This window comes from Penicillium taxi (assembly GCF_028828555.1).
Source record: "Penicillium taxi strain IBT 34144 chromosome Unknown utg000001l_segment0_segment0, whole genome shotgun sequence".
Classification (NCBI taxonomy): domain Eukaryota; kingdom Fungi; phylum Ascomycota; class Eurotiomycetes; order Eurotiales; family Aspergillaceae; genus Penicillium; species Penicillium taxi.
Window position 1 is genome coordinate 2,248,105 of NW_026643203.1, and position 15,231 is coordinate 2,263,335.

Below are 15,231 nucleotides of genomic sequence, written 5' to 3' on the forward strand. Positions count from 1 at the left end.
GCCCCGATTTAGAGAGTGCAAACACGGCAAACATGGAGACAATTATCACACTACATCTACGTCGTAGGTGGATCTTTGGATCTATGGGTTTGTTTGATATCAATATCATGGATTTCATAGCTCAGAATTTCAGGAGAATCACTGATTCGCTGAGCTAAATAGTTCATTCACTCATCAGTCGTTTCGATCCTAAGCTCAAGTCCCCTGGACGCCCCAGGTCGTTTTCCACATTCAATGGCGGCTCGGCCAGTACACCTTCCTACTTCATCACTTATTTTGATCCTTGGTTCAAAATCCCTTACGGTCTTGGCCGTTTTCCACATTGTCGCTTAATGCTTTGCGCATCGGATCTGCTTGCATGACAGTGCCTGCTAGGAGGCTCGGTCCATCTTTCTCTGTCATCTCTTGATTCGATTCGTCCTCGTTGTCGCTCTTGTAAATTTCATAGTCAAAGACATTGACCTGATCTTTTGAGGGCTGTTCGTGGGTATCGTTGTTTTGAGTCTGTTCACTCTTGCACCATTCAGTGTCAAAGAAACTAACCTGATCGTTGGAGGGCTGCTCGTGGGTGTCATTGTCCTGGATCTGCTCAATCTCCATCCTGCTATCCTCGCATTCAGCGGCGAATGCCTCGTTGTCTCTGGTCACAAATCCCTATTTTGGGGTCAACTGATGCTCATTCGTTCTCAACGGAAGTTTAGACACTTACCAACAACTGCGGGGGTAGTGGTTTCACTGGAGCCTTGATAGCCGCCTCACTGGCATATACCAGCAAGACTGACCGGCCTTCCTCGCGAGCGGCCCGGAGAACTTCGATTTCTCGCACTTTTCGAGCAGTATAGCCCATGACATCCCCATTCTGTTGGGATGCATTGTTGTTTGCCTGTCGCTTCTCTGCCTGCTGGGTCTTACCATCATCGGTAGAAAAACTGATTCGCCACCATTGATGCGATGGAGTCTGATCGTCATCGGTCTCCATCACACCGTCAGAGTCACTGGTATCAGAAGGCTTCGAAACGTAGGTGACATGTGGCTCGGTGCAAACTCCTCGCAGCATGTATTTGAAAACTGGTGAGTCGGATGAGTCGGATGGCTCAGTAAGAAACTTGGAGTAGCTTCGCAAGGCTTCTATGGCCTCTTGCTTCTTATTTTCTAGCTCTAATCAATCAGTTAGTAACCATGGCCATGATTGTAGGTGCATAAGCAACTATACCTTTCAATTTGAGCTCTAGTTTGGCCCGCTTCGCTCGGAGTAGCCGCGGAATCCGTTCTGCCTTTTCCTGGGCAGCTTCAATACTCATCATGTCAGGCATATGTCGCAATAGGTCAGTGTGTCGTGATATGGCTTCGTTGAGCACGACAGGTACTAAGTTTGCCCATCCCTCGAGGAGCTCAGCTCGCGTCTGATCTGGTCTGCTTTCATCATACGGCTTGGGAAGTTTGGTCCAGCGTTCGATTTCGCTCTGGATTCTCATCAAATGCTCTTGGGCCTGAAGTCTCTTAGTACGCAAGTCGCGAGAAAGCTCTCGATGGCTACTCAAGTAGCGATCTGGATAGAATACAGCCGGAATTTTCACATCCACGGATTTGGCGTTTTGGGGTGCATCGAGTTTCATTACGAGCACATCGCTCACGTGTTCCAACCAAACATCATCCAAGTCTGGGCAATTGGGGAGATCAGACCAGATCGATTTATCCAAAACATCGTACAATGTCTGGCCATGCTCCTGCTCAACAGGAGGCTCAAGAATGAAGACCTCCTTAGCTTCAGGTTCATAGTTTTCGTCATCAAAGGGAGATTTCTTGAAAGCTAGGGACTTGAAAACCGTCGAAAATGAACCTTTCGGATCTGCTCGCTCCGCTGCGGAGTGCCAGGCTTCCAAGAACCGGGAGACAGCCTCTTCTGAGTCAGAGGAATAAAAGGAGTCGGTCTCCTGCTTGATGTGTACCAGCGCATCACTGCTTCCAAATGCACGCTGAGTAGAATCCAGAAACGCCATCAGTCGTTGTGCTTCATGAATCACATCTTCCCAGTCGGTATTGTCATTGCCTTCGTGCAAGGACACGATCTTGGGCAGGTTTATCTCATGGCCGTTCCACCACTGTGAGTCTCCCCCATAGTCGTAGAGCAGTTTGTTCCGCAGGAGAAGAGCTTCTCGGGCAAGAGGAATTCCATGTAGAATCGTAATTAATCCGCCAAGGTGAAGGCCGCCTGTCGTGGGACGAAGAAAGACCGGCTCATCGCCGATTTTCTTACGGTCTTCGGGCTCAAGATTGACAACAATCTCTTGAGCTGTCTCATTAAATAGAGTCATGGCCCAGTCTGAATCATCATAATTTTCGCGCGTCGCTTTGCCAAAGTGGGGTTCGCTACTGGCGCCTGCTGTAGCCGCCGTAACGACTCCAGTTTCCTGATACCCCATGCCTTCGTTGAGTGACATCTCCATTGCCTGTTGTAGCTCTTGATTCTCGCGCTCAGTGTTCGACCAAGAAGTCTCGTTAGAGTTCCAGCCGCTGGGAGACCATGTATCTTCAATAGAGCAAGCAAGTCAGTATAAGACCCAAAATAATGGAATTAGAGAAGCTGCTCACCAGGGTTATTCAGTGTGGGTAGAGCAAATCGCGAATTTCCATTGGACTCAAGCTCACCAGAAAGGCTAGCTCGGGATGGAGGTCGAGATGGTGGAGCGGTTGCTGGAACTCGGGATGCATCACGGTCATAGAACAAGGCAGGGGCTAGGTGAAAAAAAAAGTTAGTCAGCGATACTAACATCAATTTGAATATTCAAGCGCACGTTTCAGGGCTGAGTTATTATCGAAAAGAGAAGACTAGTCCGAGATAACTGGTCAGCTTATGGTCTGGAAATATTGCGGGGGAAGGAATTCACCTCAGTTTGAGGACCCATCGGATCTTCAAAATACGCATTAACAGCTTTTTGAAGATCAGAGTCATTGGCCTGTAGGATAAATTTGTTAGACACATCCTCACAAGTGTACATATGCGACGCAGGAGTGAGATGTGTAGCTCACCTTTAGGAAGCTGATTGCCTTATCGCGGGTCGTGGAGAGCATGTTGACGAAGCTTGCGATAGCCTCCTCGTCAGGTTCGGAAGGCATGATGTCAAAGTTTTAGGCTTGCAAGCCAATGAAGAAGTCAACAGATATGAAGCATGTCAGAGGAACGGAAAGAAAGGATAAGAACATTCAGTTGCGATACGATAGGGCTTTCCCCACTACAGAGCACCGCGTCTAATACACCGCCTAATACTGCCAAACATCAATTTATTACGTCAGTTCAGACATGCACACTTCGGCAACTATCGTTGAGGTGGATGAGTATAAGTGCCCTGGAGGCTGGCTCAACCACCACTAGTTAAGTGATTTCTGGTAATAAATGGACACAATAATTCAGCCCCACTATTCCACCATCTCACGCTCTCTTCTGTACTCTGTATTCCGTCTCGTTGTGCTTGATATTTAATGGTATAATCAGGAAGAGCAGAAGAGGAATCCGATGACGAGGTGCCTACCGGCTGGGTGAAGCTGTGGGCGGTATAACCTTGGGAATTTACCTAAGTATGACTTACATTCTTGCTAATGTCTGAAGTTTCGCACATTTGTGGACTGCAAAGATGGTGGTACTTTAAGAAATGTAACTATAGAAAAATAGTGTTCATAATTCGGAGATTTGAATGGCTTCAAAAACTCTCAATATTACCTAATACATATGCAGCTCTTCTTTATTCATTTGAGTCTAGACTTCTATTGTATGTGGACACACTAAGGCTGATATAAGAAATATTGCTGCTACCGGAAAGAAGTCATAGGATCAAGGGTGATCGATGGAATAGGCTAAAATTTGATGTAATGGTGTAAGGCTTAAAAGAAAGATGATCTTATTGGTACTATGAATAAAATGAATATTCAAAGAGGGCTGCTAAAGTAAATCCCAAACGAGCCGCCACCACAGGCGAGCCGCCACCCCAGAACACCATAGTAAACTCGAAAAAATTGAATATCACATCTCAACAACCATAACCCTGATATAATTTATATATTCAGTGAGGAATAACGATAAGAGTATTCACAAAGAATCAGTTCATTTGAACTAAATTAAATAAATATATGATGGTGGTATTATAGATTACAGTGTAATTTATCTATTTTAGCTTTAAGTACACTCTACTCGATCATTTCCTATTCCTTCTTTCTATATATTTATTTAATTAACTACAAATAATCCAAATTCAAGATTTGAAATCATTTCAACTGGTGGTTGTTGAAATATGATGTTCAATTTTCTCGAGTTTACTATGGTGTTCTGGGGTGGCGGCTCGCCTGTGGTGGCTCGTTTGGGATTTACTTTACAAGAATAACTACTACGTAGTAGGGACACTCATGAGTTTTCTTTGATATTCTTTAATATTGTATTCAGTTCCTTTGATATTTGGCCTAACCCATCATCAAATTAATTCTTATTCCTTCCACTATCTTGCCATTTTAACACCATTTTGCCATCATCTCCATCAAAGCTTCTCGTTTTACATCGCTTTATTCAGTTTTTGAAGCCTAATCTTCATCTTCAGGATCGCCACAAGGGCGAGCACAACTTTGGAGCCCAAGCACTTCCTCTCTATTAAGGGTTAGTGCCTTCTATTTCCCAATCCCTAGGACCGAGATGGCATCCAAATATGGGCCCCAAGGTCCCGACTGGTAAGAGAGAGTCAAGAGATATGGTAAGGAATCAATCCAATAGCAGTTGATGCCGATACACTCCTGGACTTTGTTCTCACGACGATTCATGTTTATACTGAAATTTACGTCTTCTATCGAGATATTTGGGAAATATTTCGAAAACACTTTGAGCTCTGGACTGATGATAACATTAAGTCGCTTAAATAGCATATTAGAAGGAAGCTACGCCACACTCTAATCCATTGTCGCTAGATAATCTACTAAGACCCCGCTTTATCATACCATTCATGATACTCTACTCAAGATGATGCATCAGTGGGCCGATAAAGGACTCAAAGATGTGCTTGATGAGCTAGCAGGGCTAACGAGAACTGGCTCCCTTCTAAAGCACCTAAGCTCTACTTGCACAGCACTCAAGGGACAAGAATTCGAGAAATTGTGAAGAAAATTCAAAATAATAATCTATATGATCCTAAGTATACCCCCAAAAAACGACCATAAAGAGTGCAGAAACGATAAAAATGATGCTAGAAATGATGCTAGAAATGGTCGGGTCAGGGCCTGGGTAAAAAAAATGGCGACTCCGATCGAACCCTACATTAAAGAGCTTAAATATAGCAGTATGGCTGATGGAAGCGTCAACTTCACTCTTAGTGCTTTCTTTGATTTCTAAAGATAAAGACATATTTCTAATGATGCTATAGGTCTTGCTTTATAGCATTACTGTTAGGATATCGAACAACGACACCCCGGTTTAGACCACATCACGAACCCCTGTTCGTAGTGCATCAAGCAACAACCTTGATCAACGTCCATACAAATACGATGTCCCGTCTTCACCGGCTCTCTTATCTTAGACGATGGAACACATTCGTCTCAGACAGAAGAGCAACCTGTAAGATAAATAGCTAGTTCTCACCATGAATGAAAAGAAGACTTTACAACCACTTCAGAGACACAAGATATTATAGGGGCGTAAAGCGCAACCTGTAATAGGTGTTAGAAGTGGGCATTAGCCTATCGAATAGCTATTCTACTCTTGATACAGGTGTACCGACAATTACTATAATAGCAGTCTTTGGACAAAGCCTTTCGAGGAGGCCTTGAATGACATGAAGGCATTCTCTATAGTAGAAAAATACTATCGCAAAAAACTGACACTTTAAAACGCGATATCGCTAGAAGATACAATCAGAAAGTTCATGCCAATTTTCAGGATATATCAAATCGATTAGCAATGTGCAACCTGGCATCGGCCTTACAGCCTCAGTCTGTTAGATCCGGCTCGAAATGCTAACCGTAGCTATTCAATTCCACATAATGCATGTAGATACGCCATTTCTACTGTCTCACTGATGTGGATAGGCTTGAGTGTAGCAACTTGAAAAACGTCATCGTTACACCAAAAGAGCCTAGATATTAGTTCTTACATCTCTGAGATCATTACTAAGATCCAAGACTCCCATCATTCGCCGATTTGGGTATTTATACTTTGGGGCCCTGACAGAGATTGAATTACGTGGACTACATCGCCGATTCAGGCACCCATCAGTTCAAGAGACTCCAGAAACTGCCTCAGAATGCAGGATATACTGATTATGATGACGACATCAATATCTCTGCTTTAGTGCAAATTTATTTACCGAGGAACCTCGTCTATATAATATCCGTAGATATAGCCTCGGGTCAACCAATACCCGCAAATTTACCTAGGTATAAATGCGGAATGCGGGGAAAGCTTCCATAGTTCTATTGCATCATTCATTTTAGTCGTAGGAAATTGTACACCACCTTGTGTAACAAATCTTGTACTACGCATGCCCATCTGCTCCTCAGTTGATGTGTTTGGAGAATAATTTTTTTTTCTTTTTTCTTTTTTTCAAAGTCCTCGATATTTGAATCACCATGCATGCAGGGCAAAGGATAATCCAAGCTTTTCGCCGGAAACAATACCCCTTGCTTATGTCCAAGCGAGGATTGCTGACAAAGAGCTATAATCGAGGGCCTTCGAATGTAAGTTAGTGACTATCAAGAATCAGGTCGTTGGCTAACACTTCTTGAAGCCACCTTTAATTGAATCAACCGTCGGTCAACACTTCGCCAAAATAGTGGCAGATCACGGTGACAGAACAGCGTCAGCAATACTTCACTGCTAAAAATCACACAACCACCAATCTAATCCATCTTCTTTGTAGTGTCATATCGAGACATCAAAATGATCGCATATCCTATGCATCACTAGATGCCAGAAGCAATGCCCTAGCCAGAGGGCTAGAGTCCGTCGGAGTCAGGAAAGGTGACAGAGTCGGTGTTATGCTTGGGAACAGCATGGAATATGCTGTGGTATGTTAAATCGAAAGTTGTCATCCGGAACCATAGCTTACAGGTACGCAGGCTACATACGCACTGTTCAAACTCGGAGGCATCCTGGTAAATTCCTCAATAAACAATCCTACTTGATTTTTTATAATACATACATGCATCTAACACCAAAATAAGGTACCACTCAATCCATCGTTCAACATCGATCAAGCGGTCTGCGCATTGAAACACCTTGAGTCGAGCCATCTCATCATAAATGCAGAGTCCAATCTTCCTCGCAGAAGTCCCCGCAGCAATATACCTTTTCTTGAACATCTGGTCGAGGATCTCTCGGCGTCTAAACTGACTTCTACCTTGGTACCTTCACTAAAGGAAATAATCCTTGTTGACAACTCCGACGGCCGTATGGATGCATCGTCTTTCAAGAGTCTAACATCATTTTCCTCAATCGATTCCCAATTATCTGCAGATAGAAAGCCCTTGATGGAGCGAGATCTTTCTCCGCATGACATTGTGAATATTCAGGTAATTTGAACCTTACAATTCACCAGGTACGATATCTTTAATCTAACACAATTGAACTAGTTCACTTCTGGCACAACGGCGATGCCAAAAGCAGCATGTCTTAGCCATCGATCTATCCTGAATAATGGTTCGCATATTGGAGACCGCATGCTTCTCACCCCAAATGATATCGTCTGCTGTTCACCGCCGCTCTTCCATTGCTTCGGTTCCATTCTTGGGTATATGGCAACAGTCACGCATGGTTCAGCCATTGTCTTCCCATCCGAGTCATTTGATGCGTATGCCGCACTTAAATCAGTTCAAGAAGAGAAATGCACTGCATTATATGGTGTTCCAACCATGTTTCTAGAGGAAATCAGCCTGATTGAATCAGGCAAGATATCTATGGATGGTTTTCAACATTTACGGACCGGTATCGCAGCAGGGAGCAGCGTTCCCGCAGAGCTAATGAAAAAACTTCATAGCATATTAAACCTGACGGAGCTGACAATCTGCTATGGCATGACAGAGACCAGCCCCGTCTCTGCCATGACTACTACAGACGACCCAATCGAAAAAAGAATCTATACTGTGGGAAGGCCATTGCCACATGTTGAAACTAAGATTGTAAACCCTGAAGATATCACAGAAACTCTCCCAATTGAAACACGCGGAGAGTTGGCCGTCAGCGGCTATCTGCTGATGAAGGAGTATTGGAATGATCCAGAGAGAACGGCCGAGGTGATGGTCGCAGACGAGAATGGGAAACTTTGGATGCATGTAAGTTGGGTCTGAGCTGTCAAAGCTGAAGATTATGGATCTAACAATATTGCTAGACTGGCGACGAAGCATCAATGTCTCCGGATGGTTATATCTCTATTACCGGCCGCATCAAAGACTTGATTATTAGAGGTGGCGAAAATATTCACCCTTTGGAGATTGAGAACTGCTTGCTAGCAAATCCCGAGATCGTAGACGTGTCTGTTGTCGGCATACCAGATGAGCGATATGGTGAAGTTGTTGCTGCCTTTGTGAACCTTCGGAAAGAGGCATCTATTACTGTTCAGGAAATTCAGCAATGGGTGCGGGAGAAGCTAAGTAATCATCTGGGTAAGTTCCAATGCTCTCCAAACGTTCGAGTCTAAAAGAAATTTCGAACCTTCGAAGATCTATATAAGCTGACTTTGATTCATCTTTCCATAGTCCCCAAACATGTTTTCTTCCTTGGACCGTTAGAGACTTTCCCAAAGACGGCAAGCGGAAAGATACAAAAGTTCCAGCTTAGGGCGAAAGCTATCGAACTTCTAGAGAAAGAGGAAGCAAAACCATCCGATGTCTGATTGTTTTGAAGTAGTCCCGTGGGGTGACTTTGATAAGAAGGCCTGCATTTATGACATGAATTCATACAGTTTGGATTAAAGATCGATTATCAGCTTCCATGTGACGAAGTTTATTTGTTTATATTGATTGATATGTAAGTTATTGAAATGCAATTTATGTTATTCCGAGCACATCCCATTATTTCATTGAGCCGACGAGGACTCTTGACAGGCGTCTGAGTCCAGCCAGATAGGAAGTGTATACTCGATATTTCATTAGATAAGGTTCAGTCGTGAAATCGTACGACTCGGGCTTAGGTCTTGTGCCATTTCTCCTCGGTGGCTGTAGCAGTATAGCCCATCCAACGCGAGCCAGCATGATCTCTAGTGAGAGCATCAATGTTTATAGCAGATGTGAGTAGACGATATCTCCAATAAAGGCGGCAGACTGCTCAAAACTTGGGATATGAATTCAAAAACATCTTCAAGGAGCTTTATGCACTTCAAAAATCTTGAATACCCGTTTCGCCCTCAAGCTGCGAATCTTCATCGACCTCAGGCTCCTCCTCATCGAAGTATTTGTCTTGATGCATGGACCAATCATCGTATTCATCGTTCTGATCGACGGTTTTGTACTCAAAATCAGAATCATCGCCTCTGATGAAACGTAGACTCATCTCCCACTGCCAGCGCTTTTGGCCCTCCTCCTTGCTGGAGGGGATATCATCTCGGTCTTCGGCAAGAATTTCTCCATTGGGACCGCGCGTATAACTGAACATAGAGCGGGGATCAGGTTGTGCAAGCGCTTCCATCTTGGCTTCAGACCGCATTAAATCTGCCTGCAGCACGCCCGAGAAGCCCCTCTCTCGGCCCTGTGCTTCTCTCTCCTGTGGTGTCAGAAATCGGCGAATAAGACGATCGTAAAGCAATGGGTCTAGAAGTGGATTAATATTAGTTAGCTGGATATATTTTCCAGCGCTACTGAGTTCTCGAAACACTGGATTCCGTGTTTGGCAGAAGGAGCAAGCAAACCGGCTAGTTCGAGCTCTGCCGAGAAATACTCTGGATGCAGGTCCAGATATCGCCTTCGGCGGTTCTTGGACTGAACAGATGGGTTCTTCACATCTTCAGGTTTATGTTCGCTAGTCTGGAATCCTGTATCCTTGGGGAAACGTGGCATGTTGACTGTTGTTCAGTTCCAAGTGGGGTTGAGGACGGATCCGATTTACTACTGCGGAACTGGGCGGAGAGTTTGTTTCTGCCACCCTATTCTTCCCCTTTGTAAATTCAAGCTACCTAGAAATTGGTATGCTGGATAACTGAGCTTGTAAGTATACAATTCCCTTATCCGGCAGGTCTGTGCCATTGCTTTGGATACACATGTTGACAATTTGATTCCCCGCAGATACACCCGGGGCTAGCTCCGTTATATCTACATCACCGACATTCAGATAGTTTGAAAAAATAATGTCTATCACGCAGTTCATCCGCCAGGCCGATGGCTATCGATTCGGAACCGGTGTTGCACTGCTTTTTCTTGCAGCCTTCTACTCGCCCGTCATGCTGATGGTCCTGTCTCCTGTGTATGGCTCTGTTCCGTCGCATATCTTCCACGGCTATGGAGTGGCCATTTTTGCGGCCGCTGGATGGTTCCTCAAGGATCAAATCCAAAGGCGCCTTGGTCGCCTTGCTGCATACATGCTTCCTGTTCTTGCATTTTGGACCCCTACCCTCCAATACTTTGTGATGCAGCAGAGCTCTAAGCTCGGAAACCCGGCTGGTCCAGTTATCACTGAACTGTTCGGTTACTACCCTCTGATCACGTTGACCGTTGCTATTGCCGGTAAGCAAATACAATCTTCTCTTCATCTTGAATCTAGTGGCGAGGTTGCTGCGGAGCATGTGCCCCTTCTTGGCTGTTATGTAATCTATACCACGAGTGAGCATATTGCTCGATACATCTTGGCCCGCGCAATTGGTGTCACTATCGTCTTTTCCCGAGCTGGTATGCAATTCATCATTGCTGTTTTGTATTCGTTCATTGTTCCTCCGACAAAGTTGCTACTTCTGGCAATCCCCTCTCTGCTCTTCTCGATTACATCTGATGTACACCTGGGTGGTATCGGTGGCGTGAACTCCGCTATCAGCGCAGAGGGCTTTTCTCTTTTGGCCCGAAAGGAGTCCACTACTGGATATCTCTCGGTTTTGGAGAACCAGAATGACGGATACCGAGTGATGCGATGCGACCACAGTCTCCTCGGTGGTCAATGGATCAAGAAGACCCCTGGCTACTTTCCCCAGGTGGAAGATCCGATCTACTCAGTATTTGTCATGCTCGAAGCAGTTCGATTAGTAGAGCCTGACCATGGAGTTCACCGTGAGGATGCATCTAGCAAGGCGCTGGTCATGTAAGCCACTTTGATGATATTCATTTGACTTTTGACAACTAATTATTAACAGTGGACTTGGAATTGGCACCACCCCAGCCGCTTTGATGGCTCACGGAATTGAGACAACGATTGTTGAAATTGATCCTGTTGTGTACAAGTTTGCTACCGAGTATTTCAACCTTCCATCCAACCATATTTCTGCCATCGAGGATGCAACCAAGTTCGTCAAAAAGGCCCAGAAAAACCCATCATCTCAGTACGACTACATCGTCCATGATGTTTTCACCGGTGGCGCTGAGCCTGCCGAGCTTTTCACCTGGGAATTCTTGACAGATCTACGCGATCTGCTCAAGGATGACGGTGTTATTGCTATCGTAAGTTTCAACTTCAAATCACATATGTAACCAAATCGGATATCTAACTTGATAAACCCAGAACTATGCCGGAGATCTGACCCTTTATCCCACTGCTCTCATCGTCCGCACCATTAAGGCCGTCTTCTCATCTTGCCGTATCTTCCGCGAACATACTGATGGCCAGAACGAGGAAACCCCCAACTTCACCAACTTGGTTCTGTTCTGCAAAAAGACCGCCGGCACTCCCCTTAAGTTCCGTAACCCTGTGCAATCCGATTACCTACGCAGCAAGTCTCGCGAAAGCTACCTGCTTCCCCTCCCTCGCACGAGATCGATGCCTCCATTTTTGAGCATATTCCCAGAAATGGCAGACAGGTTCTCGTTCAGAAGCAGGTCGGAAGATTGCACAAGTTCCAGGATCGTGGTGCTATCGAGCACTGGGAGATTATGCGAAATGTAATCCCTGATGCCGTGTGGGAAAACTGGTGAAATTTTCGACATATAAACAAAGATCTGGGGCAGATGAACTTAAATTTTGTATTAATCTCCAATTATTAGTTGTAATCCATAACAATATCTACTACCAACTAGAGTAATTGAATATCAGAAGAAACTCATATTGGTATCATTGTCTATCACTCCACAGAAGCCAACGGGATTTACTAAAAAAAAAAAGAGAGAGTAAAAATAGAAGCTCAGTTCTCTCCGAGGCTGTCTCGCTCTAAGCCCGGCAAAATTGACTTCCATATGTGCGATGGGACAGCTAAAATACAACCTGGGAAAAGAAAACGAACGAGATTCAAGAGGAAGGACTTCCACGGGGACTAGCACCCGGTTTCTTAACGAGGCCAGCAAAGAAGTTCGCTAGTGCCTGGTTGTGCGCTTTCTCATCGCCGGGGGTTGAGGGAAGAGTATCTTTTCTTTGAATTCGACTAGCTTCACGGTCCTGTAGAGAAGTATGTTAGCAAGAAAGAAAGACAATGCACAAGGATGGTAAAATTTACCCGAAGTTTCTTCAGCATATCGTCTGCATCCACTTGAATTCCGCCCATGTTAAACTGGACAGGGCCTATGTGTTCGTTGACACGGCCTTGGTCGTCCATAGGCGACATTTCCAGCTGCGGAATTGGCTGACTGGCACGATCCTTCTCGTCTTCGGCCTTGAGCTGGTCAAGCTTCTCAAGCTGTTGATTCAAGAAGCCTTGCGCGTCGGATGTCTCGACCTCAATCTTATTTCCATTCATGGTGCTGGGGTGAGCGATTGTCAAGTCGCGCTTGGGATCTTTGATGGTCTGTTCAAACACAACGACGGCACTTGTTCCGTCATCTGCCCCATCTTCATTTTCCTGGCTGGTATTTGCGAGCAAGTCCGATGGCTCGGGGGGTCTTGAATCTCAATTGACCACGCAGTCGATACCCCCTCCATGTCGAATCCTTCACGAATAATTCGAATTTTACCCCATGAGTCCCAGTTGGAGGGTACGAGGATCTTGTCACGGTCGATCACATTGTGTTTTAATGATTGTCGTTTCAAAAGAGAGTGTATGCCCAATGATGAGTGGATCAGGCTCTGGAGAGAGTTGGCAAGAAAAGGTGTGGTATAAATGAGTGACGCGCCATCTGTATAATTGTTAGAGCCATACAATTGTTCACAATATTGAACCTGAAACTCACGCTTCAACAGGATTGTTCGCATGAACTGAAGAATGAAATCAAACTGTTCCTCGTGCCAGCCGTGGTCCTTCTCCAGTTTTTCGATCTTATCCGCCTGCATATGGTCAGCAACTAAAGCTTTGGTAGAATAATAGATCGAATCGACTTACTCCCTGACAAACAACACACATTGGGATTCCCAGTCCCTCATCCCACTCACCTGGTCCTAGTGGTATTGTGACTGCGCTCGTTGATGTAGCGTTGGTATCCATTCCTCTTCTACGGTCGCGCCATTCGGTCATGATCTCCTCCATCACCATCTTTGTGTCGTCATCCAGCGATACGAGCACAGAACGAAGCAATCGGACCCATTCTCTTAGTCGCCGAGGCCATGTCCATGGATCTGACCAATCCATAAGAATTACTACCAACGTTTCCGGAACGGATTGAGGGGTTAGAAGAGGTTTGAGGAGAGGTGCAAAGGACGGAGCAGGTTCGGATAGAAGGTAGGCGGAGACGCGCGCCAATGTATCTTCGTGAGAGTGTTAGAATTTACTTTCCAGAAAGAGATATGGTTAGATCAGGATACCTTCATGGTCGGCGTCAAGAACATCCCGATATGTGTATCCCAGGGCATGCTGGTTAGCGATTGGCGGTGTCTTTCCCTTGCGCTTATCATTCACCAAGCTAGGATTTGCAGACGTGTCTGCAGAGAAGCTTTCTAAGAAGTCCCTTTGACTCTCCGGAGTTCCACCTAAATCCGAATTAACACTGTGTTCCCCATGGAGCGCGATCAAAGCTAGTCGTGAAACAGCTTATCGGATGGATTCTAGACCACGTACCGAGAATTAACAGATTCTTCTCTGGCAAGCGCTTTCCATTAGCGGCACCATCTAGCAGTGAGGACCAAATGTTCTTTTTGGAGCCATCCTTGCTAGCGGGACGGCTGTTGGAACCGGCGTCTTTTCCGCGATTCGGGCTGGATGACATTGTCTGGTCTAGTCCCACCATGCCTCAAAAATCACAAACCATTCCAAATGGAGTAGAATGTAGATATGGAAAGTCGGGGGTCCGGGGGCGGAGGTTGGAGCACGCGCGTAGTCAGGGGAATCTAGAAACGAGCAAGTGGGGAAGGAGATTTGGATTGGGCAGCACGGGGACGAAAAGTGTCGAAATGAAGCCTGAATTAGAATGAAGAAATCTGGAGCAAATCTTATCAAAGTCCCAGATTATGGGGCTTGCGTATGAAGTGCGAAGTAAACAATTGGCGATTTCATGGTTCCGCGACTGTCCTTTTTAGGTTAGCCTTCTTCTACCGCTCTCAGCTATTTTACTTCATTATTGCTTATAGCAGATATCACGTGACTAGAGAACCTTTCATCCTCGATTCCATACTCTGTCACGTCTCTTAAGGATTTTGTACACAGTTTGTACCTAGCTAGTTCTGAATAAGATTAGCTTTAGTCCTTCACACAAGTCATATTACACTAGGATTTACATACCATCGATTATGGAGTAACCCTGGGTTATTCAACGGGAACTGAGGAGTAACTAAAGCTGATAGACCTATATCCCATTCAGTCCTTCAGCGAAGAACAAAGACGTACGGTTTAAAAGGAGTAAGTGAAGAGTATTTATATATTGTAATAAATAAATCTTACAGCGTAGTAAGCCCCTGCATCTACAGGCACCAACCGCAGTTTTCACCGTCTAGAATATACACTGGAAGAGCTTCCAGGAAGTAGATCATGTTATGCACGCGATGGGATTCGATGCGGATCTTAGCCCATGACAAAAAATCTATCCTCTTGTATCACCTAAATGGTTGCCTTTGAAGTTTGAAGAAAATAATTCCGGCCTATCTTTTGACCTTTTTGTTTCGAACGTTCATTCGAGAGCCAAGGGCCAAGGTATCTTTCTCATCTACCTAGTGAAATGGGAAACGCTCTAGGTAGCACTGTTAGGACGTGTAGATTGATTTAGCCAAGAAAA

At 45.1% G+C, this 15,231-nt stretch overlaps 5 protein-coding genes across 5 annotated transcripts; 2 read left to right on the top strand and 3 right to left on the bottom strand.

The window, feature by feature from the left end:
- Positions 1–288: 288 nt before the first annotated feature.
- Positions 289–3,117, bottom strand: N7495_000815 (uncharacterized protein; the record flags this gene model as incomplete). The annotated part of the gene is made up of 4 exons (XM_057203485.1): positions 289–654; positions 710–1,156; positions 1,209–2,495; positions 3,031–3,117. 4 exons carry the CDS (start codon positions 3,115–3,117, stop codon positions 289–291), a joined length of 2,187 nt encoding a protein of 728 aa, XP_057067558.1.
- A 3,483-nt stretch (positions 3,118–6,600) lies between these two features.
- N7495_000816 (uncharacterized protein) lies at positions 6,601–8,861 on the top strand (the record flags this gene model as incomplete). The annotated part of the gene is made up of 8 exons (XM_057203486.1): positions 6,601–6,708; positions 6,759–6,829; positions 6,891–7,038; positions 7,090–7,125; positions 7,195–7,542; positions 7,603–8,301; positions 8,358–8,631; positions 8,725–8,861. 8 exons carry the CDS (start codon positions 6,601–6,603, stop codon positions 8,859–8,861), a joined length of 1,821 nt encoding a protein of 606 aa, XP_057067559.1.
- Positions 8,862–9,343: 482 nt separating this feature from the next.
- On the bottom strand, positions 9,344–10,020 carry N7495_000817 (uncharacterized protein; the record flags this gene model as incomplete). The annotated part of the gene is made up of 2 exons (XM_057203487.1): positions 9,344–9,774; positions 9,873–10,020. The coding sequence occupies 2 exons, from the start codon at positions 10,018–10,020 to the stop codon at positions 9,344–9,346; spliced, it is 579 nt and encodes a 192-aa protein (XP_057067560.1).
- A 287-nt stretch (positions 10,021–10,307) lies between these two features.
- Positions 10,308–12,075, top strand: N7495_000818 (spermidine synthase; the record flags this gene model as incomplete). The annotated part of the gene is made up of 4 exons (XM_057203488.1): positions 10,308–11,248; positions 11,301–11,604; positions 11,666–11,851; positions 11,875–12,075. 4 exons carry the CDS (start codon positions 10,308–10,310, stop codon positions 12,073–12,075), a joined length of 1,632 nt encoding a protein of 543 aa, XP_057067561.1.
- Positions 12,076–12,385: 310 nt separating this feature from the next.
- Positions 12,386–14,250, bottom strand: N7495_000819 (dynein family protein; the record flags this gene model as incomplete). Its single annotated transcript, XM_057203489.1, has 7 exons — positions 12,386–12,532; positions 12,591–12,962; positions 13,004–13,206; positions 13,261–13,354; positions 13,410–13,771; positions 13,829–14,038; positions 14,082–14,250. The coding sequence occupies 7 exons, from the start codon at positions 14,248–14,250 to the stop codon at positions 12,386–12,388; spliced, it is 1,557 nt and encodes a 518-aa protein (XP_057067562.1).
- Positions 14,251–15,231: the final 981 nt, after the last annotated feature.